The sequence below is a fragment of the Neoarius graeffei genome, chromosome 27 (genome assembly GCF_027579695.1).
Source record: "Neoarius graeffei isolate fNeoGra1 chromosome 27, fNeoGra1.pri, whole genome shotgun sequence".
NCBI classification, from domain to species: domain Eukaryota; kingdom Metazoa; phylum Chordata; class Actinopteri; order Siluriformes; family Ariidae; genus Neoarius; species Neoarius graeffei.
Genome location: NC_083595.1, coordinates 16,314,577 through 16,341,734, shown reverse-complemented (window position 1 = coordinate 16,341,734; position 27,158 = coordinate 16,314,577). Strand labels below are relative to the sequence as shown.

The 27,158-nt window shown below is 47.2% G+C and overlaps 1 protein-coding gene across 1 annotated transcript in view; it reads left to right on the top strand.

Annotated features, from left to right (window-relative positions):
• Positions 1-24,916: 24,916 nt before the first annotated feature.
• gucy1b2 (guanylate cyclase 1, soluble, beta 2) overlaps positions 24,917-27,158 on the top strand; it is a 62,887-nt gene continuing 60,645 nt past the window's right edge. The window contains exons 1-2 of the mRNA XM_060911542.1: positions 24,917-25,009; positions 25,190-25,369. Of these exons, the coding sequence (XP_060767525.1) occupies positions 24,917-25,009; positions 25,190-25,369 (273 nt within the window). The remainder of the gene's footprint in view (positions 25,010-25,189; positions 25,370-27,158) is intronic.

Here is a 27,158-nt window from a genome sequence, read left to right as displayed (position 1 = left end):
TGAAGTATAATTATTGCATGAAGTGAACATTTATACGTATTTCCCCACACCTCTGAGCAGTAATTTAAGTACAGTAAATCCAGGGAACAGTAAAGAATGCGGAGTGAATTATAGTCCAGGACGTGCTTAGCTTTACTCAAAACAGATATGCTTCTTGATAGTTTAATTAGTATTTTTATATGTGATTTCCAAGTCATTCTATCATCTATTATTACCCCAAGAAATGTATTATTAGAAACTCTTTCAATGTCAACACCATCTACATGTACATTTATTGCCTTATTTATTTTATAATTATTAAATAACATGATTTTTGTTTTGGACAGATTTAATGATAATTTATTTCGATCAAATCAACTTTTTAACCTACACAATTCTGAAGAGATTATGTTTTCTAACTCATGTAAATTTGTTCCAGAACAAAACATATTCGTGTCATCTGCAAATACCATCTTAAATATCTTAGATACATTGCACATCATTTATATAAAGAATGAACAGTTTAGGACCCAATACTGACCCCTGGGGGACACCACAAGCAATGTTCAAACGAGATGACAGAATCACCCAACTTCACTATTGTGTTCTGTTGCTCAAATAACTTCTTATCCAATTTAATACAACTCCCCTGATACCATATTGTTCCATCTTATTAATTAATATATCATGATTAATAGTATCAAAAGCTTTTTGGAGATCAATAAATATCCCAGCGACATATTTTTTTATCATCTGTAGAGTTACTGATTTCTTCAATTGATTCCATTAGTGCCAGCTCTGTTGATCTATTTGCTCTAAATCCATATTGACTATCACTGAGTAGTTTGTAATTTTCAATGAATTTATCTAATCTGTTATTGAATAGTTTTTCAAGAATTTTGGAGAACTGAGGAAGTAAAGAAACAGGTCTGTAATTTGTAAAGTTGTGTTTGTCCCCAGATTTATACAACGGAATTACTTTTGCTATTTTCATATTGCTTGGAAATGTACCGCTTGAAATGACAAGTTACAGATGTATGTTAATGGTTTAGAAATCCCCCCAATGATAGTTTTCACTAGTTTCATATCAATATCATTACAATCTGTGGACATTTTATTACTGCATTTATTAACTATATCAATAATTTCCCTCTCATCTACTGGTGTAAGAAATATAGAACAAGAATTCCTCTTTATAATATTATCAATACAATCAACACTTGTTACCAGATCAGACATATTTTGAGCTAATCTTGGTCCAACATTTACAAAACAAATTATTAAAACTATTAGCAACTACATTCATGTTATAGTTTTCGATATCTTTGTCATTAAAGTATTGAGGGTAATGTATTTGTCCAGAGCCATCTTTCATCATACTATTTAATATATTTCATATTCCTTTAATATTATTTTTGCGATTATCTATTAATTTGCCATAATAATCCTTCCTACATCTCCTTATGATACTTGTTAACTTGTTTTTATATTTTTTAATATTTATTTTCTGCCTCTTTGGTTCTTAATTTAATAAATTCTCTATATAGAGTATTTTTCTTCTTACAGGCATTTTGTAATCCCAAGGTTGGTCATTATAGTTTTGTCTTGTACTATATTGCTTCAGTGGGCGATTCTTATCATATAATAATTTGAATATACTTAAAAAGTTATCATATGCTCTATCAATGCTATTCTCTGTATAAACTGATTCCCGGTCTTGCAGTAATAAATCATTATTTAATGCAAACATGGCTTCCTCTGTCCTAACTCTTCTGTACTTAAGTTTATGGTCTGTCACATTTCTCTTGCAATTACAGTCATAAATTGTAAAAACTGGTAGATCATGCCACAGTCAAAATCACTGAAATCACATTTATCCCCATGGTTGATGGTTGATGTGAACATTACCCTGAACCTGTATCTGTATGATTTTATGCATCACACTGCTGCCACATGATTGGCTGTGTAGGTAATTGCATGAATGAATAGGTGTACAGGTGTTCCTAATAAAGTGCTCAGCAAGTGTAAATTAGGGACCAGTTGACATAATGCAAACAAGATAAGAGTGGGTGAGACTATCCCTGAAGATAATAATGGCATCTGTGGGATCTTTCTGTAACGTGGAACAAGATTGTGGTAGAATCTTGGATTCTCCTTTACAACATGCACAACATTGTAAGCTCCTTTATATTTTTCATTAGAGGAAATTTTGTCCCCATTTTTTTTAACAGATTTCAACTTCCATTTCCATTTGTCCACAACACACAATTCCAGTTGTATTGCCAATGATACCTGGGGAAGTTCAGATACTGCATTTTGTGGGTTGTTCTGAGAAAGGTTTCTTTCTTAAAGGTCCCATGGCATGAAATTTTCACTTTCTGAGGTTTTTTAACGTTAAAATGAGTTCCTCTGACCTTCTTAAGTCACCCCAGTGGCTAGAAATTTCATAACGTGTAAACCAAACTATGCCCAATATTTGAGAATGGCGCGTCAAAACGGCACGTTGAGAAGCTCTTCCCTTGCCGACGTCAGCAAGGGAGATGATCCCCATGCCCCCCCCGGATTCCCACCCACTGTATGGATTGCCCGCCCAGCTCAAAAGTTGCCACCAAACATGGAAGTTGCACTGTACATGGATGTGACAACACAGAAAAGAGTCTGTTTTTACTGCCGACGGGAGAGCCCCTGAAGACGCAGTGGCTTAATTTTATTTACTCCAATAATACGCCGTCGAGTCTACCTAAGACGGTGTATGTTTGTCGGAAGCATTTTCCTGATGAATGTTTCCACAACTTGGGACAGTACAGGGCAGGTTTTGCACATCAACTGTCACTGAAGCCTGGGTCCGTACCAAGCATCCCTGCCGCATCAGCCACAAACAGCGAACAAGTAAGTGTATTACTGTTAAGTCGTTTTGCCGTGTTTTAAAATCGGTGCGTTAGCCTTGCAATGGCTACATTAGCTGTGCAGCTAACCGCTTCCTGCAGTTAGCCAGGTACTCTGCTCTACAAAACCAAAAAACATGCAGCATGCTCTGTTAAACTGAGTTTAGTCTGGAAATTGACTGTAACTTATGAGCTTATGTTTTGCCGTGTTTTAAAATCGGTGCCACGTTAGCCTTGCAATGGCTACATTAGCTGTGCAGCTAACCGCTTCCTGCAGTTAGCCAGGTAATCTGCGCTACAAAACCAAAAAGCATGCAGCATGCTCTGTTATAATAGCCAATCAAAACAGTTTTTACAAAGACACCCACATTCTTTTTTTAAGTCACTCGTTCATTTTATTTGTTTGTTTGTTCAGTAAAAACCCAAACATTTGTTGAATTTATTTTATTTCCTTGCGTCACACCTTAATGACATCAGCGCGCGGTATTTTTCCCTTCGCGGTTTGTTCCTTCTCTCTCGCCATAGTAAGACACCCACATCTGCTTGTTCTGACCCACTGGAGGTAGCGTCACAGTGCTGTTAGCCAATCAGAGGTAACACGTTTACATGTCATGAATATTAATGATAAGACCCGCCCCCACCCTCTACCCTTCCCCGCCTCCTGCTTCTCATTAGCAAAACGACGCACTGGGAAAAGCGCTGAAATGGGGCTTTCTTCCAGGAGGCTATATCTACGTGCTGAGGGTTCATTTCGAGAAAGACTGCGGATATAACTTCCGGAAACCTCCACGAGCCTGTTTAAAGCATCAACAAACCACCATGCCATGGGACCTTTAAATAATTTGTTGTCATGACAATGACATCTATTTGTTGAGCTTGAAATTTCACAGCCATAAGAATTGACATTAAAGTTAAATCCTTAAACTGAGATATTTGGGCTATTAGTATGTTTCCGGGGTGGCACGGTGGTGTAGTGGTTAGCGCTGTCATCTCACAGCAAGAAGGTCCGGGTTCGAGCCCCATGGCTGACGAGGGCCTTTCTGTGCGGAGTTTGCATGTTCTCCCCGTGTCCGCGTGGGTTTCCTCTGGGTGCTCCGGTTTCACCCACAGTTCAAAGACATGCAGGGTAGGTTAACTGGTGACTCTAAATTGACCATAGGTGTGAATGGTTGTCTGTGTCTATGTGTCAGCCCTGTGATGACTTGGCAACTTGTCCAGGGTGTACCCTGCCTTTCGCCCGTAGTCAGCTGGGATAGGCTCCAGCTTGCCTGTGACCCTGTAGAACAGGATAAAGCGGCTAGAGATAATGAGATGAGATGAGTATGTTTCCTCCATTCGGTGATGATGGTATTATGTTTTTAGGTTGACTGTCCTCTGTGTGTCCTTCTGAGAACAGTCTGTCCACAACTACAGAGAGAGGGAGAGAGTAGTGGGAGAAAGTAAACCCCACATTACAAAGGTGAATGTACATTTGTGAAGTCAGTGGTGTAAAGACCATGGGTACTGGTCTACAGACATTAAAACAACTGATATACTGTAGTCAGATGACATCCTTTACCATATTCTTGACAAGTGGATGAGTATGAGTTTACAGGACCAAGAGAACATTACAGAATGCTTGACCACAAGTGAGGGGTCCTGTGGCTTGGTGAGGCTGTCTATTTTTCTGGCATATTTGGTTTCTGGTACATTCATACAGTCATATTTCTATATTTCTGGCAGGTTTGGTTTCACTTGTACCCTTAGAACAGATTTTTCTTCTTTTTTTTTTAAGAACTTGTGTCAGCCGCCCACTGAATTGTTAAACACTGTATTAATCACTGTTAAATTATCATTAGCTCAAGCACTATGAGCTAAACCATGAGGGGGCAGGGCTTCGAGAGAGAGTGTCAAAAAACAGATGGTGTTTTTTTTTCTTTTGTATTTTCCATCTTGGGCAGCACGGTGGTGTAGTGGTTAGCACTGTTGCCTCACAGCAAGAAGGTCTGGGTTCGAGCCCCGTGGCCGGCGAGGGCCTTTCTGTGCGGAGTTTGCATGTTCTCCCCGTGTCCGCATGGGTTTCCTCCGGATGCTCCGGTTTCCCCCAAAGACATGCAGGTTAAGGGTGTATCTCACCGGACATGAAACTAGTTCGCGACTACAGATTTTGCTAGTTGCAGAGACGTCTCCGCGACGTCTCAGAGATGCCTCCTGAAAATTACGGCGTTTCTGAGGAGTCGCAAGAAATTTGAACATGTTCGATTTTTTGGGAGACTTTTTCCAGTCTCCGCGACGTCTCCGCGATGTCCCCGAGACGTTTCCATCAGTTGCGGCGACGTCGCGGAGATTTATTATTTGAGTGACTGCTGAGACGTCTCCGCGACGTCTCCGCGACGTTGCGGAGACCTGCTGGAGACCAGAAAGACTGATGACACGTTGCGGAGATGTCGCGGAAACGTCGCGGAGACTACTTCACGCTGTTTGACCCACTACAGAAACCACGTGGCTGAATGCGTATTGACATCCCTCCTGGTCCAAGTGAGGTGCAGAAGCCTGCAAAAGTCTCCATCGGATTTAGAAACTTGTTGCAGCCACTACTACCAACATGCCACCCAAGGGCAGTGGGGGCCGCAAGAAGAAGGATGCTTTAGCTCTTGAAGCAGCTGTGGCTGCTGAGGCAACCGATGCCAACATGGCCAAAGACACCAAACAATTTGACTGGAAACAGGAACATCAGCAGATAATGGCGGAGTTTTGGGAGGATCATCCTGAATTTTATGATAAATCCCATGAAAAATTTAAAGATAATATGTACAAGAAAGCAGCTGTTGAATCCTTCCTTTGCGATCAGAAAACTATCTTTGAAGAACAGAAGCCGCTACCCACTTGTGAGTGTACACTTTAAATTCCATATATTCTACTGCATTGGAATAAATATTTGACATATAAGGGTTTTTATATAGAAAAATATATTTTTATGCATTCATTCTATGAATTATTGCATATATTTCAATACCATGTATATTCAACAAATTTCCATGTTATGTAATGAGGACAATAAACGCATCTTATGAACCTTATGAAGTGAGTAGTTCGATAGAATTATTGTAATATTACTATTTCCAGATACACAGTTTATAGGACATCTTTGCAACATGCATACAAGGTTCAACAGATGCATGAAAAAAAAGTCGGGACAGCCAGCACACACCTACACTGCAAAGGAAACCTTCATCGTAAACAGGTATACCTTTCTGCAGAAGCATATTGAGGGACACAGGCATCTTGGGCATGAGACTCATTCAGTAAGTACTCTCTTCTTGTACCATATATTGAGACGTCTCCTTGGTGAGAGCGCAAGCCATTTTTGTGTTGGAAACGTCTCCGTGACTGCTGCGACTGGTATGTTGGAGACGTCGCGGCGACGTCTCCGTTGGTGAGATACACCCTTTAGGTTAACTGGTGACTCTAAATTGACCGTAGGTGTGAATGTGAGTGTGAATGGTTGTCTATGTGTCAGCCCTGTGATGACCTGGCGACTTGTCCTGCCTTTCGCCCGTAGTCAGCTGGTTCTTCTGACAACTTCTTCTGATGATCCCGCCCACAAAAACAGGGCTCTCTGAATAGTATCGTGAGGATGAAATTGATGTAAATCGAATGCTATGGCCTTCACAGTCACCTGTGAGAGATTTTGGAGTGATGTGCGAGAGAGTGCCCTCTACTACTATCATCAAAACACCAACTGAGGGAATTTCTTTTGAAATTATGGCTCCTGTACATTTCCAGAGACTTGCACAATCTCTGGCAAGGCATAATGAGGCTGTTCAGGCATCTTGTGTTTTCCCAAAACTAAGATGATTGCACTTAAAACAGATGTATTTTGTTTATCCGTTTTTTTTGTGTGTGTGTGAAATCAGAAACACACAAGTTGGCACATTAGTGAAGGGTGGGTTGATCTCAGATTGGATTTTGTGGTCAGTCCACCATAAACAGAGGAAACAGTAGATAGAGAAGTTTTATAAGATTCTTCATACATTCATTCTTTGCTCTGATTAGATTATGCTTGTGTGTAAGAAAGAATCTGCTATAAGCATAAAAGCCTGAGCACCAAGGACTCCATGCAAATGAAGAGAGGGACTGCTTTATATCATGAGACCTTGGGCCAACCAAACAAACCCCATGTGGACTGCATTTGCAGGCCATGATTTTTTTTAATGATCTGCTATATCCTGCAGGTCTCCTTGAAATGTGATTTAAATCAATAAAACTTTCCTTTCCATGTATGAATCATGGCTTTTTCACTGTAAGATTTTATGTACAGTGAAGATTTTTGGGAGTTTGATCAGGTTATCTGTGCCAGGATGGCTCCACTATGCTGAAAAGTATAATGAAGTATAATGTTTTTGCTCTTAAATTGTTGTAAAAATTTAAAGCCCTTCTACATGCATTGTTTTTCTTATTTTCCACACGACAATGCTTAAAGACTGCAGGTCAGCGGAAGGAGCTCAGTCCGCCCTCTAGTGGCCAATATGACTAACACTGCGGTGGATACAGAGAACCTGATTAAATAATTAACAAATATACTGTACATACCAGACACCATAATGCAAATCTGCTATCAGGAAGACTGTAAGCTAATAAACATTCTATAAAATAAAAGAAGTCATTGGCAGTTTATTAGGCAAATAATTCCCTGTTAAATGGGAAAAGCATTAGTTTTGTTAATATATAGTTTTAACAATTGAATTGGTTTTCCAACTAATACACCCTGCTACTAGAAGCACTTGTGATTTTTTTGTTATCTTTTCTTTTTTTCTGCACAAATCAAAATCCAGTATTTTTTATTTACTCCACTCTCAATGGAGTCATTAATAATAATAATAATAATAATAATAATAATAATAATAATAATAATAATAATAACATTGAAGGATATATAAATTGGTGTAGTTCTTCAGCCTTGGAGAAGAGCACTCTAAAATATAAAGATAAATCTCTTTCAAGCCACAAATTGAACATATTCCCTCCTTTTAAATCTTATGACTGTGACTGCAAGGTTTTTGATTATATGAATGACTACATATTCACTGTATCCTTCACCAGAATATTTGTTTTCGCATCAATGTCTTCACAGTTATGAAGGTACCGTGTGTGTGTGTGTGTGTGTGTACACACAACACACACACACACAGTTGTGCTTGAAAAGTTTGTGAACCTTTTAAAATTTTCTATATTTCTGGATAAATATGACCTAAAACAACATCAGATTTTCACACAAGTCCGAAAAGTGGATAAAGAGAACCCAGTTAAACAAATGAGACAAAAATATTATACTTGGTCTTTTATTTATTGAGGAAAATGATCCAATATTACATATCTGTGAGTGGCAAAAGTATGCGAACCTCTAGGATTAGCAGTTAATTTGAAGGTGAAATTAGAGTCAGGTGTTTTCAATCAATGGGATGACATTCAAGTGTGAGTGGGCACCCTGTTTTATTTAAAGAACAAGGATCTATCAAAGTCTGATCTTCACAACACATGTTTGTGGAAGTGTATCATGGCACAAATAAAGGAGATTTCTGAGGACCGCAGAAAAAGCGTTGTTGATGCTCATCAGGCTGGGAAAGGTTATAAAGCCATCTCTAAAGAGTTTGGACTCCACCAATCCACAGTCAGATTGTGTACAATTTGTGTACAAACGGAGGAAATTCAAGACCATTGTTACCCTCCCCAGGAGTGGTTGACCAACAAAGATCACTCCAAGAGCAAGGCATGTAATAGTAGACAAGGTCATTGTAGCGCGTATCGAGTGTGGGTGGAGCACAGAGGACGGCAGGACAATGCTTGGAGGCAGATAAATCTATTTATTTTCCCAACTTTTCAGTCTAAATACTTCCATACACACACACACACTTGTCTGGTCCCGGGTTGCACTCCCTCTCCTCTCTCTCTGCCTCCTTAAATAGGGAGCGGTGACTGGGAAAACACACACACAAACACAGGTTAATTATCCTCAGGTGTCGCAATTCTGCCACTCACCTTCCCTGGCTCCACCCTCCTGTCCCAGACCGGCGCTTGACCACGCCCCCGCTGCCACATACCCCCACCGCCCGACTCAGGCCGGGCGCTCGTCTGGCCCGCAGCCGACTCCCCCCCCCTTGACGGGAGAGGAAGTCCGCCACGACCATCTGCACCCCCGGCCTGTGGACCACCTTGAAGTTGAAGGGTTGGAGTGCCAGATACCAATGGGTGATCTGCGCGTTGGCATCCTTCATGCAGTGGAGCCACTGGAGGGGCGCGTGGTCCGAACAGAGAGTGAAAGAGCGCCCCACCAGGTAGTAACGGAGGGTGAGGACGCCCACTTAATCGCCAGGCACTCTTTTTCAATTGTGCTGTAGCGCCCCTCATGCACTGACAGCTTCCGGCTGATGTACAGGACCGGGCGGTCCTCCCCCTCCACCTGCTGGGACAAAACGGCCCCCAGCCCTCTGTCTGACGCATCGGTCTGCAACACAAAAGGGAGAGAGAAGTCAGGGGAGTGTAAAAGTGGCCCCCCACACAGTGCAGCCTTTACCTCAGAGAAAGCCCGCTGGCACTGCTCCATCCACTGGACCGGATCTGGCGCCCCCTTTTTAGTGAGGTCAGTCAGCGGGCTGGTGACGTCCGAATAATTAGGTATAAACCTACGATAGTAGCCAGCCAGCCCCAGGAACTGCCTCACCCCCTTTTTGGTCTTGGGCCTCGGGCAGGCCGCAATCACTGCTGTCTTATTAATTTGGGGACGCACCTGCCCGTTGCCCAAGTGGAAGCCCAGATACCGTACTTCCACCCGCCCAATCGCACACTTCTTCGGGTTGGCAGTGAGTCCCGCCCGCCTCAGCGACCTAAGGATGGCCCTCAGGTGTTGTAGGTGCCGCTGCCAATCATTACTATAAATGATGATATCATCTAGGTAAGCGGCCGCATAGGTGGCGTGGGGCCGGAGGACCCGGTCCATCAGCCGCTGAAACGTAGCGGGCGCCCCAAACAGCCCAAAAGGAAGTGTGACGAATTGATGTAAGCCGAACGGTGTGGAAAAGGCTGTTTTTTCCCGGGATAATGGAGTCAAGGGGATCTGCCAATATCCCTTCGTCAAATCCAGTGTCGAGTAAAAGCGAGCCGTGCCTAGTCGATCGAGCAGCTCATCAATACGAGGCATTGGGTACGCGTCGAATTTAGACACCACGTTGACTTTTCTATAGTCCACACAGAACCGGACCGAGCCGTCGGCCTTGGGAACCAAGACCACCGGGCTGCTCCAGTCACTGTGGGACTCCTCAACGATGCCCATTTCGAGCATGGCCTGAAGTTCTTCCCGAACCACCTTTTTTTGTGTTCGGGTAATCTATAAGGACGGCTCCGCACTACCACCCCCGGGGGCGTCTCTATGTGGTGTTCTATGAGGTTAGTGCGACCGGGCAGGGGCGAGAACACATCCGAAAACTCGGCCTGCAACTGGGCGACCTCCGTGAGTTGGGTTGGGGAGAGGTGGTCTCCACAGGGGACCGGAGAGGTACGTGATGCCAATGACCCTTTTTGGACCTCCGGCCCCAGCTCCGCCTTCTCCAGAACTACCGACACCAACGCCACGGGGACCTCCTCATTCCAGAGTTTCAGCAGATTGAGGTGGTAGATCTGTAGCGCCCCCTCCCTGTCCGTTCGCCTAACCTCATAGTCGACATCCCCGACTCGCCGTGTGACCTCAAAGGGTCCTTGCCACTTGGCGATTAATTTGGAGCTCGACGTGGGCAACAGGACGAGTACCTTATCTCCCGGAGTGAATGCTCTAAGGTGAGTGCCCTTGTTGTACAGGCGGGCTTGCCGTTCCTGGGCCTGCCGCAAATTCTCCTGAGTTAGGTGGGTGAGCGTGTGGAGTTTTGCGCGCAGATCCATAACGTACTGAATTTCGTTTTTGCTCTGTGAAGGTCCCTCCTCCCAATTTTCCTGCAGAACATCTAAGATGCTGCGCGGCTTACGCCCATATAATAATTCAAACGGGGAGAACCCCGTGGAGGCTTGGGGGACCTCTCACACTGCAAACAACAAGGGTTCGAGCCACTTATCCCAGTTACGTGCGTCCTCACTTATGAATTTTTTGATAATGTTCTTGAGGGTGCGATTGAACCATTCAACTAAACCGTCCATCTGTGGGTGATAAACACTGGTGCGAATTGGCTTAATACCCAGTAGCCCATACATTTCGCTCAGTGTCCGTGACATAAACGAGGTGCCTTGGTCAGTCAGAATCTCTTTCGGGATTCCAACCCGGGAGATGACGTGGAAGAGGGCCTCTGCAATACTGCGTGCTGAGATATTGCGAAGAGGCACTGCTTCCGGGTATCGCGTTGCATAGTCCACCAGAACCAATATAAAGTGGTACCCTCGTGTTGACCGATCTAATGGCCCGACGAGATCCATCCCAATTCTTTCGAACGGGGTCTCGATTAATGGTAGGGGGCGCAAGGGCGCTTTTGGAATGGCCGCTGGATTTACTAACTGGCATTCGCGGCATGCCGTATACCACTTACGGACGTGGCCGCGAATCCCCGGCCAATAGAATCGGACCATTATCCGGGCGAGTGTTTTATCCTGCCCGAGGTGTCCAGCCATGGGATTAAAGTGAGCCGCCTGGAATACCAATTCCCGGCGGCTCTTTGGAATTAACAATTGGGTGACTCGCTCTTTCGTCTGAGTGTCCTGTGTCACTCGGTATAACCTATCCTTCAAAATGGAAAAATAGGGGAAGGATGGGGTGGCGTTCGGCTGGAGTGTCTGACCATCGATTATTCTCACTTGGTCAAACGCGTGTCGCAGAGTCTCGTCTCGCGATTGTTCCAGTGGGAAATCCGTGAGGGATTCCCCAATAGAAAGAGGAGGGGCCGGTGGCTCCTCACTCTGTCGCGGAGATGACGTAGACGGCTCTGCGACCGCAGCTCCAGCCAAAGTGACACCGGGACCCTCCCCTGTCAACTGGCAGGACCCACTCTTTACTAGGCATGTCATTAAACCCCGAAATCCCGGCCAATCAGTCCCCAAGATCAAAGAGTGGGTAAGGCGAGGATTAACCGCCACCTTCACTATCGATTTTTCCCCTCTGAAATGTATGTGGACCGACACCAACGGGTAGCTGTGAATATCCCCGTGCACACACAACACCTTCACCCCTTGTGCTCCCCCCAATGCCTCGTCTTGCACCAGGCTTTGGCGGATTGAGGTCTGATTGCAACCTGAATCCACCAACGCCTGATATGTAGCCCCTTGTACACTTACCGGTATGCGATACGCTCCGGCCCGATCGAGGGCAGCCTCTGGCGCATCGGGGATCCGCACCACCGCCCCCACTTCCATTGCTGCACACTGTTGCTGCAGGTGGCCCGGTTCCCCACAGCACCAGCAGACCGGCCCGGGCCTTCCCTCTGCAGCTGTGTTCTGGGGCTCACTCACCTGAGGGGGGGGGAGAGACAGACACAGAAGGGAGAAACAGGAGGGCACCACGGGTGCGGCGGGCTGGCTGGGGTGGAACCGGCCCCCGCCTCTGCGGTGGGGGAATGGGGAGAGGATGGGACATGGGAGGAGGGGGGGAGAAAGAGAGAGAGAAGAGGAGAGAGAAGCTGATGACGTCCGCTGTCCTGCCGTCGGAACAGCCGCCAGATGATCCTCCGCCAGTCCCACGGCCTGATCCAGCGACGCCGGGTGGTGGCACTGGACCCACTCTGCGGTTCCGGCTGGTAAGCGGGCGATGAACTGTTCCAGCGCCACCTGGTCGAGGATTCCCTCGGCGTCACGATCTTCGGCCCTCAGCCACCGCCAGCAGGCGTCCCGGAGCTGCTGGCCAAACGCGAACGGGCTGCCGACTTCCTCCATCCGCAGCGCGCGGAAGTGCTGGCGCTGCTGCTCCGGCGTGCGCCCCACGCGCTGGAGGACAGCCCGGCGAAGGTCGGCGTAGGCCAGCCTGCGGTCGGCGGGGAGCTGTAGTGTGGCCAGCTGCGCCTCTCCCGTCAGGAGGGGGAGGAGGCGCGCCGCGCGCTGCTCCATCAGCCACCCCGAGGCTTCGGCGACCTGCTCGAACAATGTGATGAACGCCTTGGGGTCGTCCTGCGGGCCCATCTTGGTCACGGTGAGGGGAGACGGGCCCGCGGCCGGGGCGCTGGTGGACCCCGCCACCGCGAGGAGACGCCGGAACGCCTCTCGATCTTCCTGCTGGGCCAGCACCAGGGCTTCGAAGCGGCACTCCTGCTCCTTTCGGAGCGTGACAAGTGCCTGGTGCTGGCTCTGCTGAGCCGTGGCGAGGGCGTGGACCAAGTCCACGAATGGGGAGGATTCCATGGGGCTGCTGTGTTGGTGCGCCACCTTAATTCCGGGTTTCAGCACCACTGTAGCGTGTATCGAGTGTGGGTGGAGCACAGAGGACGGCAGGACAATGCTTGGAGGCAGATAAATCTATTTATTTTCCCAACTTTTCAGTCTAAATACTTCCATACACACACACACACACACACACACACACACTTGTCTGGTCCCGGGTTACGCTCCCTCTCCTCTCTCTCTGCCTCCTTAAATAGGGAGCGGTTACTGGGAAAACACACACACAAACACAGGTTAATTATCCTCAGGTGTCACGATTCTGCCACTCACCTTCCCTGGCTCCACCCTCCTGTCACAGACGGCGCTTGACCACGCCCCCGCTGCCACAGTCACAAAGGACCCCAGGGTAACTTCTAAGCAACTGAAGGCCTCTCTCACGTTGGCTAATGTTAATGTTCATGAGTCCACCATCAGGAGAACACTGAACAACAATGGTGTGCATGGCAGGGTTGCAAGGAGAAAGCCACTGCTCTCCAAAAAGAACATTGCTGCTCATCTGCAGTTTGCTAAAGATCACTTGGACAAGCCAGAAGGTTATTGGAAAAATGTTTTGTGGATGGATGAGACCAAAATAGAACTTTTTGGTTTGAATGAGAAGGGTTATATTTGGAGAAAGGAAAATGCTGCATTCCAGCATAAGAACCTTATCCCATCTGTGAAACATGCTGGTGGCAGTATTATGGTTTGGGCCTGTTTTGCTGCATCTGGGCCAGGATGGCTTGCCATCATTGATAGAACAATGAATTCTGAATGATACCAGCGAATTCTAAAGGAAAATATCAGGACATCTGTCCATGAACTGAATTTCAAGAGAAGGTGGGTCATGCAGCAAGACAACGACCCTAAGCACACAAGTTGTTCTACCAAAGAATGGTCACAGAAGAATAAAGTTAATGTTTTGGAATGGCCAAGGCAAAGTCCTGACTTGAATCCAATCAAAATGTTGTGGAAGGACCTGAAGTGAGCAGTTCATGTGAGGAAACCCACCAACATCCCTGAGCTGAAGTTGTTCTGTATGGAGGAATGGGCTAAAATTCCTCCAAGCCGGTGTGCAGGACTGATCAACAGTTTCTGGAAATGTTTAGTTGCAGTTATTGCTGCACAAGGGGGTCACACCAGATACTGAAAGCAATGGTTCACATACTTTTGCCACTCACAGATATGTAATATTGGTTCTATTTCGTTTCTCCTGACCGCCAGAGGCGGTGCTTTCAGCACATGGATATCCATCACACGAACGTGCAGGTCGAGTAATAGTAACAACAAAGTCACGTGTGACCTGGGTGATGTCACCCCGTGACCCCGGCACAAAAGACCGGTGAACCCAGGAAGTGACCTCTTGCATCTTCTCGCGTTTTGCAGGTTGCGAGTTGGATTGGAATTTGGAAATTTGGACAAAGCGCCGTGTTAGTTCCGTTACCCATGGGGTTGGGGCTGTGCTTACACATCCCCCAAGAAACTGCGTTAAGTCCATCAATTCTTTTTTTCTCTTGTCGTTGTATTCGTATTGTTTTGTTACTCTGTTAGCTGAGTGCTCTCGCTCGGTGTAGTTAGCTGACTAGCCCTCCAAGGCGGTGTCCTCGCCACTGGAGGCCGGCTTGTTTTCGTTCAGGTAAGTGGTTTTCATTTCATTTGAATTAAAGCGGTGTTTCTCGCCGCTGTTTTGTTATCAGTTCTGTGGCGCACAGCACCTATTTTTGTTAGTATTATCGACCGCCTTGTTTTGTGTAGCCTTGCCTCCGGCCTGTTCACGGGCTGGCTGTCTTGTGTGTTTTAGCGGTGTATGATGTCTTCTCATGCTAGTGAGTGACTGTTTAGTTGTGGCAGTCTTTTAAACCCGCGGCAGTAGGCTCGCGGTTCGCGAGGTCCGGGTGCTCCCGCTTAGGCCCTCGCACCATTTTTTTCCGACCACGGGTGTGTTCACCCGGTCGTTTTTCGTTGCCGCCTGATTGTTTATTTTGTGTTACTTACTAATTATTGGGGTGTTCTCGCCCTATTTTTTAAGTTCCCTTCTGCCAGCCAGGTGTCATGGACCTATTCTCTTGCTGCGCCTGAGCGTGGCTGCATGGACCGCCAGGCTGGCTCAGATTGATCCTCCGTCTGACATCCTCCGGGCCTCGGGGGGACAGGACATGGTGCCGGCTGCAGCAGTGGGGCCCAGCAAGCGCCGTGTGGCTCCCCCACGCGTCTCCGCTTCCAAGGCGAAAAAGAAGTGCTCGGGCGATTTGGCTCGGAAGGTGGAGGTGATGTCCGCCGAGCTGGAGGAGACGAAGGCCCTGCTGGCGAATCTCCAGCCTCCGCCACAGGGCAGCAGTGTTCCTGCAGCCACCCCATCTGCCTGGCAGCCCGACCGTTGGCCATCACCACCTCTTCTGCCACCGGCCGTTGATGCACGCGGCCTGGATGAGCTGTCGATCCAGGCGTCGGAGAGCTTTGACTGCGGTGGGTCTGACGGTCACGACTCCACCTCTCCAGCCGGTTCCCAGGCCACCAGCCATGGCACCGTGGCAGCGTCGGAAGGCGGACGCTCATCCATCCAGCCAACACTGAGGGCTGCATTGGCCCGTCTGGGTTTGGACACGCCCCCGGTGGCCCAGCATCAGAGCACTTTTTTCAGAGGCTCCACACAGCTTTCCTTGTTGTCTGTTCCGCCCTCGGCCCCATACATCGAGGAGTTACAGAGGTGTTGGGCGGACCCCAGACGCCTTTCCCACCTCCCTAGTGACTGCAGGGCCCTGGCAGCAATGCAGGACGCCCCTACCTACGGCCTCCAGCAGATGCCCAACATTGAGCCCTCTGTGGCTGCCCTCGTCCTTTCGCCCAATGAGGCTCTGAGGCCTGACACCCGATGCCCCCGCACTCAATGCCGTGTGACCGATGACCTCATCGTGCGGGGATATGACACGGCGGCACGAATGGGTCGTATCGACAATTCCATGTCCCACCTGCTACTGGCCCTCGCCCAGACGCTGGAGGGGACGAGCGCGGCATCACAGGAGCTGTGCGACGCGGCTCTCCAGGCCTTTGCCTACTCGTCACGGGAACTGGGCCGGCTGATGTCGTATCTCACCCTCGCCCGCCGGCAGATATGGCTGGCGCAGTCCCCTCTGGCTGAGCCCGACCGGTGTGTGCTGCGCTCTCTCCCTGTTGTCCCCGGGGAGCTGTTTGGCGAGGCCGCTCAACAAGCCCTGGACCGGAGTGCCCAGGTTGTCCAGGCGCGACAGCAGTTCGCTGGCCTCCGCCAGGTCTACCACCATGGCAACGCTGCCCAGTCCTTCAGGGGGCCCACACCGACTCTGTCTCGGCCACGCACCCGCCAGGAGACCAGACGGGTTGATGACTTTCATCGCCCCACCACCTCCCGGACCCGTGGCACCACCCCCTACACCCAGTCCGCTCCTCGTCGCCCCCCTGGTGACCGACGGGGGTGGTCTGGGCGGCGCTGACATCAGCGCGCCAGCGGTCAGCCGCTTTTCCAGCGAACAGCTCCAACACTGGAGAGCGTTGACCCCAGACCCCCGGGTGCTGGTGACCCTCACCGAGTGTTACCGCATCCAGTTCTGCCGCCGACCGCCGTGTTTTCATGGGGTCAAACACACCACCGTGAGCCATCCGGGGAAGTCCCTCGTCCTCTGGCAGGAAATCGCCACCCTCCTGGAGAAAGGAGCAATCTCTCCCGTCGACAGGCAGAGACAGCAAGGTGGGTTCTACTCCAGGTATTTTCTGGTTCCGAAGAAGGACGGCGGTATCCGCCCGATCCTCAACCTGAGGTCCCTCAACTCCCACTTGAAGACCATGAGATTCTGCATGCTGCGTACAGTGGATGTCTTACACCACATCCAGGCGGGCGACTGGTTTGCCACCGTCGACCTGAAAGACGCCTACTTCCATGTTCCCATTGCGCCACACCACAGGCAGTTCCTGCGGTTTGCCTTCGAGGGCCAGGCTTTCGAGTTCAATGTTCTGCCCTTTGGGATATCGCTGGCACCCCGTGTGTTCACCAGGTGTGTGGCAGCGGCATTGGCACCACTTCAGGCACGGGGTTTGCATGTCCTGCCTTACCTGGACAACTGGCTCGTCTGTTCACAGTCAGCAGCTCAGGCCCACACCGACATCGCGACTGTGCTCTCACATGTCGCAGAGCTGGGGCTCAGGGTGAATTACAGTACAAGAAGAGCTCTCTGGTGCCCAGCCAGGAGACGATTTTCTTGGGCATGCACCTGGATTCGATCCCCTCCCGGAGGGAGGTCATCACCACGGATGCTTCCCTGGGAGGTTGGGGTGCAGTCTGGCAATGCCGGACCGTCAGAGGCTGCTGGAGTCCAGGGCAGCGACAGCAGCACATCAACGTGCTGGAGCTATGGGCTGTGTTCCTCGGCCTACAGCACTTCCTCCCAGGCCTGGCCGGCAGACACGTTCTGGTGCGGACGGACAACGCTACGGTAGTGTACTACATCAACCACCAGGGAGGCACCAAGTCCCTCCAGTGCTTGGAAGTGGCCGGCCAACTTCTGCGGTGGGCCCATCGACATCTCTTGAGCCTGCGTGCCATGTACTTGCCAGGCACTGCCAACAGGGCAGCGGATCTGCTGTCCCGCCAGGACCCTGATCCTGGGGAATGGAGACTCAACCCAGCGGTGGTTCTCGCCATCTGGGAACGTTTTGGCAGGGCAGAGATGGACCTCTTTGCCTGCCAGGAGTCAACACACTGCCCTCTGTGGTTCAGCCTCCACGGCCCCAGCTCCCTGGGCCAGGACGCACTGGCACATGCTTGGCCGAGGCAACTGCTGTATGCCTTCCCCCCTCTGCCACTGATCGTGCTGACCCTACACAGGGTTGCGATGGACCACCATGGGCTGCTGCTTGTCGCCCCTCGGTGGCCGGGCCGAGTGTGGTTTCCCAAGTTGCTGCAACTTCTGAATGGCGACCCCTGGTGTCTGCCAGTGAGGACGGACCTGCTATCACAGCTGGGAGGGCAGATCTGGCACCCGGATCCAGCCCGTCTGCAGCTCTGGGTATGGCCGCTGAAGGGCCGGATCCCTGCTAGGTCTTTGTGAGCCGGCAGTGGTCAACACCATTGCAAGCTCTTGGGCACCCTCCACCAATGCCCTCTACGCCAACAGATGGAGGCTTTTCTCCAACTGGTGCTTGACTCGGGGGGAGGAGCCTACATGCTGCCCCCTGCCGACCGTTCTACTGTTCCTCCAGTCTCTGTTTGACAAGGGTCTTACTCCTTCCACCATCAAGGTCTATGCAGCTGCCATCTCTGCTCAGCATGCCAGAGTTGGGGGAAGGACCATGGGGTCCCACCCCTTGGTGGCACGTTTCTTGAAGGGTGCTCTCCGGTTGAGACCCCCCCCGACGGAGCCAGGTACCCACATGGGATCTTCACTTGGTGCTGCAGGCTCTCTGCGACGCACCGTTTGAGTCCCTGCTCACGGCAGACATTTCATGGCTCTCCCTGAAGACTGCTTGTCTTCTGGCCATTACATCGACGAGGCGCGTCGGGGAATTACACGCGCTGTCAGTCAGTGGGGAGTGCCTGCAGTGGCACTCCGGCGACAGTGGGGTCACTCTGTGGCCTAACCCCTCTTTCCTCCCGAAGACCCTCTCTGCTACCTTCATCAACCAGCCCCTTAGCGTTGCGGCGTTCGAGGCGTGCCATGGTGAGAGGTCGGAACTTTTGTGCCCAGTTCGCGCCCTCAGGGTGTACGTGTCCTGTACGGAGGGCTTCCGTAGGAGTGATGCCCTGTTTCTGTGCCACACAGGGCCGAGGAGGGGTCTGGCGCTCTCTAAACAGAGGCTATCCAAGTGGATAGTCGAGGCCATATTACATGCCTACAGGCACAGTGGCTCCCCGATTCCTCCGGCTGTCAGGGCACACTCTGCACGGGGCGTGGTGGCCTCATGGGCATCACTGAAGGGCGTACCCCTTTCAGACATATGCAGCGCAGCCTCCTGGGCGTCCAGCTGCACCTTCACCAGGTTTTACCGTCTTAATGTCATCCCACATAATCCTGTGGCGACGGCCGTCATTCCAGGCCCGTCGCAGCAGCACTGAGTACGGGTAGGCACTCCTCATGACCCGGTTGGTATTAGTCATCCATGTGCTGAAAGCACCGCCTCTGGCGGTCAGGAGAAACGAAATAGAACGAGGGTTATGTATATAACCGCAGTTCTATGAGTTTCGGATGACCGCCAGAGCTTGGCAGTCACTCGGAGTGTACACGAGAAGATTTGCCAAGAGGTCACTTCCTGGGTTCACCGGTCTTTTGTGCTGAGGTCACGGGGTGACGTCACCCAGGTCACACGTGACTTTGTTGTTACTATTACTCAACCTGCACGTTCGTGTGATGGATGTCCATGTGCTGAAAGCACCGCCTCTGGCGGTCATCCGAAACTCATAGAACCGCGGTTATATACATAACCCTCGATCATTTTCCTCAATAAATAAATGACCAAGTATAATATTTTTGTCTCATTTGTTTAACTGGGTTCTCTTTATCTACTTTTAGGACTTGTGTGAAAATCTGATGATGTTTTAAGGTCATATTTATGCAGAAATATAGAAAATTCTAAAGAGTTCACAAACTTTCAAGCACCACTGTATGTGAATGAAGTGAATAAAAATGTATTGTTAATTATGTTTATAACAGTAACATACACTTTTCATTATGCATTTGAAGTTTCTTTCCTTTCAATGTTTTGTCCACTAGCATGAGGGCTATTTTAGTCCTTAAACTAGTTTCAGTCAAGAGTACAAAAACAGGTTGTCTCCTCCTATCCTCTGGGGACAAATGCCTAGGTTGGTCGCTGTTTGTTATTTAGTAGAAACTTGCAGCCTTTGGAGGATTAACAGGCAGTGTCACTGAGATGCCGGAAAGTACAGAGGATAATGACAGATTTCTAAAAACCTTCCTTGGGCTGGATTGATGAACAATACCAATCTCTTCATTCCAGCTTTTGAAACTTCATGAAGATTGTGCCCTTGTTTTTTTTTTTTTTCTGCTTTCTGTATGATGTATTTCAGAAAGCTGGCTGTGATCAAACCAGCAAGTGTAGACTCGTATTCTCTGTAGTTTATACAAGTGTACATTCTGCTCTGTAGAGTTTTCATGATCTGATGTGAGTTCACGCTGGCCTACACCATTCGAGTGGCTTTCTGTTTGCTGAATATGCTCCTGGTAACCCATAATCCATAGAGAACTTTCACAAAGCATCTGCATAAAATGGAAATTTTGTACAGTATATTGCTTTCTTAATACAAGATGGTGTAAAAAATAATATAACTTTTGGATCATAGATATCTGCAAATTAACTGAAGAGAATAAAACACACTTACCTTGTGTTTTTCTGTGTGTGAGTCAGTGATGAGTCAGAAGTTGTAAAAGTTATGACCATTCACACTGCCCTTGTTCAGTTTTTATACCCAACTTCATGGCAGGCTTGTCAGAAGACTAGGACTCCTGGCACATATTAACCCAAAACGTTCTTCTTCATTGGATACAAGGATATGATTTCTCATAAAATCTGGGACTTTTGGGAGACATCAATTTCTTTGTAGTTTCCATGGTCTCATCTCATCTCATTATCTCTAGCCGCTTTATCCTGTTCTACAGGGTTGCAGGCAAGCTGGAGCCTATCCCAGCTGACTACGGGCGAAAGGCGGGATACACCCTGGACAAGTCGCCAAGTCGTCACAGGGCTGACACATAGACACAGACAACCATTCACACTCACATTCACACCTACGGTCAATTTAGAGCCACCAATTAACCTAACCTGCATGTCTTTGGACTGTGGGGGAAACCGGAGCACCCGGAGGAAACCCACGCGGACACGGAGAGAACATGCAAACTCCACACAGAAAGGCCCTCGCCGGCCATGGGGCTCGAACCCGGACCTTCTTGCTGTGAGGCGACAGCGCTAACCACTACACCACCGTGCCACAGTTTCCATGGTATTTTTTTATTTTTAATTGTCCAACTACGATGACTTTTTTCACTGATAGAAAAACAAAACCTTTTATCTTTATGAGATAGTTAATAAGTAGACTGAACTCTTGAGTCAAACTCAGTCTGGAATTGTAAGGGCTTTCCCTGAGGAAGAGTAAACAGAAAAACAAAACAAAAAGATTAGCCAATATTTTAGAAAATCTAAGGTAGTGAATATAATAATTACAACAAAATTACAATATAGTCTAAAACCATGGATAAGCAGGGAAAAGGAAAAACATGTGGACTGAATACATCATTCATGTTCCTTGTTTTTTTTTTTTTTCAGTAAAAAAAGCAACTGAAAACAGCAGTGAAACAAGCCAGACTTCTATTGCAGGTTTTTGTTTTTCAAATTATTCGCAATATTAAAAGCAAATTTTGACAAACCACGACAACATCAGTTTTGTAGGGATGTAAATATGTAAATATGCTGTTAACACTGTCTACGAGACACATACAGTGGATATAAAAAGTGTACACACCCCATTAAAATGATAGGTTTTTCTGATTTCAAAACTTTTCCCACCTTTAATGTGACCTATAGCCTGTACAATTCAAATGAAATGCAAACAAATCTGTTAGGGGAAAAAACATAAAAAATAAAAAATGTACAATAAGCTGGTTGCATAAGTATGCACACCCTTAAACTAATACTTTGTTGAAGCACCTTTTGATTTAATTACAGCATTCAGTCTTTTTGAGTAGGAGTCTATCAGCCTGCCACATCTAGACTTGTCAATATTTGCCCACTCTTCCTTGCAAAAGAACTCCAAATCTGTCAGATTGCAAGGGCATGTGCACAGCACTCTTCAGGTCACCCCACAGATTTTCAATTGGATTTAGGTCTGGACTCTGGCTGGGCCATTCCAAAACTTTAATTTTCTTTTGGTGAAGCCATTCTTTTGTTGATTTCGATGTATACTTGGGGTCATTGTCATGCTGAAAGATGAAATTCCTCTTCATCTTCATCTTTCTAGCAGACACCTGAAGGTGCTGGCCCAAAATTTACTGGTATTTAGAACTGTTCATAATTCCCTCCACCTTGACTAAAGTCCCTGTTCCAGCTGAAGAAAAACAACCCCAAAACATGATGCTGCCATCGCTATGCTTCACCATGGGTATGGTGTTCTTTTGGTGATGCGAAGTGTTATTTTTGCGCCAAACATACCTTTTGGAATTGTGGCCAAAAAGTTCAACCTTACTTTCATCAGACCATAACAGATTTTCCCACATGCTTTTGGGAGAGTTGATGTATTTTCTTGCAAAATTTAGCCGGGCCTGGATGCTTTTCTTTGTAAGAAAAGACTTCCATCTTGCGAACCTACCCCGTACTCCAGACATATGGAGAACACGGGAGATTGTTGTCACATGTAGTACACAACCAGTACTTGCCAGAAATTCCTGCAGCTCCTTTAGTGTTGCTGTAGGCCTCTTGGCAGCCTCCCTGACTAATTTTCGTCTTGTCTTTTCATCAATTTTGGAGGGATGTTCAGTTCTCGTTAATGTCATTGTTGCCCCATATTTTCTCCACTTTTTGATGACTGTCTTCACTGTGCTCCATGGTATACCTAATGCCATGGAATTTTTTTTGTACCCTTCTCCTGGCTGATACCTTTCAACAATGAGATCCCTTTGATGCTTTGTAAGCTCTCTGCAAACCATAGCTTTTGCTGGAGGATGCAACTGAGTAAATGTCAGGAAAATGCTACTAGGACAGCTGAACTTTATTTGGGGTTAATCAGAGTCATTTTAATTGATGGCAGGTGTGTACCCAAAAAGACTGAATGCTGTAATTAAATCAAAAGGTGCTTCAACAAAGTGTGTGCACACTTATGCACACTTCAGTGTGTGCACACTTATGCAACCAGCTTATTGTACATCTTTTTTTTATGTTTTTCCCCCCAACAGATTTGTTTGTTTTTCAGTTGAATTGTACAGGTTATAGGTCACATTAAGGGTGGGAAAATTTTTTGAAATTATTTATCGTGATCTCGTTTTTTTACATCAGAAAAACCTATCATTTTAACAGGGTGTGTACACTTTTTATATTCACTGTATGTAACCATAGTTCTTTGAATACCAGATAACTTCCAGGGACTGTGAGGACCACGTGGATACCTTCTTGTGCACAACAAAGCCATGTAATGATTTAGGATCAAGTCAAGTTTATTTGTATAGCACTTTTAACAATAGACATTGTCACACAGCAGCTTTACAGAAAATTAAAGACGTCAAACATATGAGCTAATGTTATCCCTAATAAATGTATTTATCCCTGATGAGCAAGCCTGTGGTGATGGTGGCAAGGAAAAACTCCCTCAGGTGACATGAGGAAGAAAACTTGAGAGGAACCAGACTCAAAAGGGAACCCATGCTCATTTGGGTGATAACAGATAGCATAATTATAAATAACTTGCTTCTATAACTGTGTCCTATATAGTCACAAAGTACAACTGTGTAACCAGAAAATTTATGATAGTTTTAGCCCGGAAGCCGCACTGGCTTTCTGGGAGTAGGCCCTGTTCAAGGTGTTGAAGGAGATGGTTGAGCAAGATCTTCCCGGCTATGGACAGGAGGGAGATGCCTCAGTGGTTGTTGCAGGACTGGCGATTGACTTTCCTCTTGGATATGTGGACCAAGCTGGCATCTTTCAGCTGTTGTGGGACCTTCTCTTCATTCCACATGAACTGGAGGAGCTCAGTCAATTTCTGCATCAGAACTGGACTGCATGCTTTGTACACTTCTGCTGGGATTGAATCAGATCCAGGTGCTTTGCCACAAGATAGTTGTTTGACAGCCTTTCTGACTTCTTCTTCAGTGGGGGAGTTGTGAAGCTCCAGATTGAGTTCCACTTGAGGTAGGCGAGCAATGACTTCTTTGTTGATTGACACGGGGTGGTTAAAGACCTGGTCAAAGTGTTCAGCCCATCTCTTCAGGATTTGTTTCTTCTCAGTCAGGAGTTTTGTCCCATCTGCATTGAGGTGAGGGGATGAGCCAGATAACTGGGGACCATATACAGTCTTTAAAGCATCATAAAAGTGCTTGGTGTCATGCCTGTCTGTAAAGCCCTGGATTTCATCAGCCTTGTTGCTGAACCACATGTCCTGCATCTCTTGAAGTCTTGTTTGTATGTGTCCTTTTATGCAGGAAAAGGCAGCTTTCTTTGCTTGTGATTTCAGATCATTCTGGTATGCCCTGAGAAGCTGGTGCTTCTCGGTCAGCAGTGCCTGAATCTCTAGGTCATTTTCGTCAAACCAGTCTTGATGTTTGTGAGTTGCTGGACCGAGGTGTTCAAGGGCAGTCGAATAGACTGCTTCTCTAAATGCCGCACATCTCTCCTCAGAGCTGTCCTGGTCACCTTGCTGAGTGTCCCATAGCCTGGTAGCTAGGTCAGTGGAGAAGCCTTGAGTGATTTTGCTGCTCTTGAGTTTGGAGACATTGAGCCTCTTGGGAGTCTTCTGGCCTTGGGGTCTTCTCACAGGCTGGATGCGCAATTTGAGCTTGGACACAATGAGGTGATGATCCGTCCAGCAGTCTGCCCCACACAGGGCCTTCACATCCTGCATGTCCCTCTTCCTAGTGATGACATAATCAATGAGATGCCAGTGTTTGGAGCGTAGGTGCATCCACAATGTCTTGTTGTGGGTGGGGAGACAGAATAGGGTGTTGGTGATGAGAAGTTCATGTGCAGCACACGTCTTGAGTAGCAGGAGACCATTGCTGGTGCATTTGCCAAAGCCGTGTTTTCTGATTGTCCCTTCCCAAGTGCAATGATCTGTCCCCACGCTGGCGTTGAAGTCCCCAGGAACAAAAAAGTTTTTCAGACTGTGGAACTAATGCAATAAGGGCATCAAGTTCTTTATAAAACTTGTCCTTGATGTTGTCTGGGTTGGTCATTGTTGGGGCGTAAGTGCTGACCAGTGTGGCATTCTTTTTGTTTCTCAGGGGGAGTTGGAGCTTCATAAGGCGGTCATTAATGCCTTCAGGAAGCTGAGAAAGTTGCCTGACGAGGTGGGATCTGACAGCAAATCCGACACCTGCTTCCCTACATTCATTACTGCTGTGACCACTCCAGAAGAAAGTGTATCCACCACCACATTCTGTAAGCTGGCCCTTGTCTGCAAGGCGTGTCTCACTGAGTGCTGCTAAGTCCATATTGTAGCGAGCAAGTTCTTTTGCAACCATTACAGTTCTTCTTTCAGTCCTGTTTGCCTTTGTGTTGTCCAGGAGAGTGCACACATTCCACATTCCGAGGTTGGTCACCTTTACTTTGTGTTTCTTTGTAGTGTGACCTCTGTGTTGGGATCCCCGCCAGCCGTGGTTTGCTGGCCAGGGAGTGTTGGAAGCAGACTATGTTTAGGGCACCTTTTCTAGCCCCTTACTTTCATGAGGTGAGCAGAGTGAATCCTAAATAGGGCTGCTCAGTCACCCAGGGGTCTGCCGAGCTCCACTGCTGCTTCAGTCCGGTAGAGAGCGACCATCTACCCTGGGCCGCCTGTGTGCAGGTCTGTGACTACAGCTTCCAGTGCATCCTCACCTGCTGCTTTGCCACTCACCCATTGCCACAGGGCTTGAGGTGTGAGTGCATGCAGGAAAAGGCAGTATTATAGTTATGAAAATTCTTATTGAATGAGCACTGAAAGGGGTGTAAAAACAATTGTTAATTGACTTGTAAACAAAAATGGCATGGTGTTCAGCCCTACAATGCTGTAATGACTTCTAGTGAAGTTTCCCAAGTGCATTGCTGGCAGAGGCACGTGGGGGAGATCTAAGATAAGTTGCGCAACCTTATTATGTAGAGTTTGCAGCTCAGCCATTAAAGTTGTGTTCCCTCAGTTGCCCAAAATAATATCTCCATAATCAAAAAGTGGCAACACATAGCCATTAAAAAATTAAATTCTAGCATTGAGTTAAATATGATTTGATGCACCTTACAGTAAAAGATTCAGTTTCTTATTAATCTTACTACGGATATGCTCTAAGTGATCACCCCATGTTAGGTTCTTATTGATAACTATTCCTAGATACACGAAAGATTGGACTTCATCCAAGGTGCAATCATTAGCAAGAATCACAATTGAGTCTACTTTACATATCCTGTAGATGCACTCTAGCATGTGCCCTTCTAGTTTGAAACATGTTGTTGGAAGTAAATTCAAAATGAGCACATATTTCAGAAACTTAGATTGTGATAGTTTGTGCCAGATGTTTTAAAATGGCTAGAAAAATGGTGCAAAAAAATGAGAGAGAGAGAGAGAGAGAGAGAGCGAGCATGAATCCTAGGAGTAAATGCAATGTACTTAAGTCATTTCTGAAATAATAATTACATAACTCTCTCATTTTCTTTCTCAGAGCAGTAATTAACTACAAATAAAGAGGTCAGTGGAAACCCCAATGAATATACTCTGTGTGTGTGTGCATGTGTGTGTGTGCACGCGGAGAGGGAGAGTAAGAGATGGAAGGAGGGGTTTGATTTGCTAATTAAGGCACTGGGCAAGTGGACATGTATGTGCTGGCCTCAATGTAAAGCCCATCTGCAGACTCTGTCCTTCAGCCTAGTGACAGCAGCAGCTACATTCACACCAGGACTGTCAGCATGGTAATTACACACTCACTCATTTTCTAATTATTGAGTAAAACATATTTCAGCAATTATGTGGAAAGAAATAGCTGTAAATGTCATTCAGGTGTTCTGCACTGTAATATGATGACTTTTTTGAAATGATTGATATAGTTAATATTTTACTTATTATTTCTGTGCACACATTTAAAATATGAATACTGAATCAGTTGTGGGAGACCAGATGTGCATGCCTGTGAAATTATTAATATCTTTTTAATTTGTGGGTGTGCATGTGTGTGAGAGATTCTTTAGTAGTATTACATCACAATCCCAATGCTTTTGTGAATAATA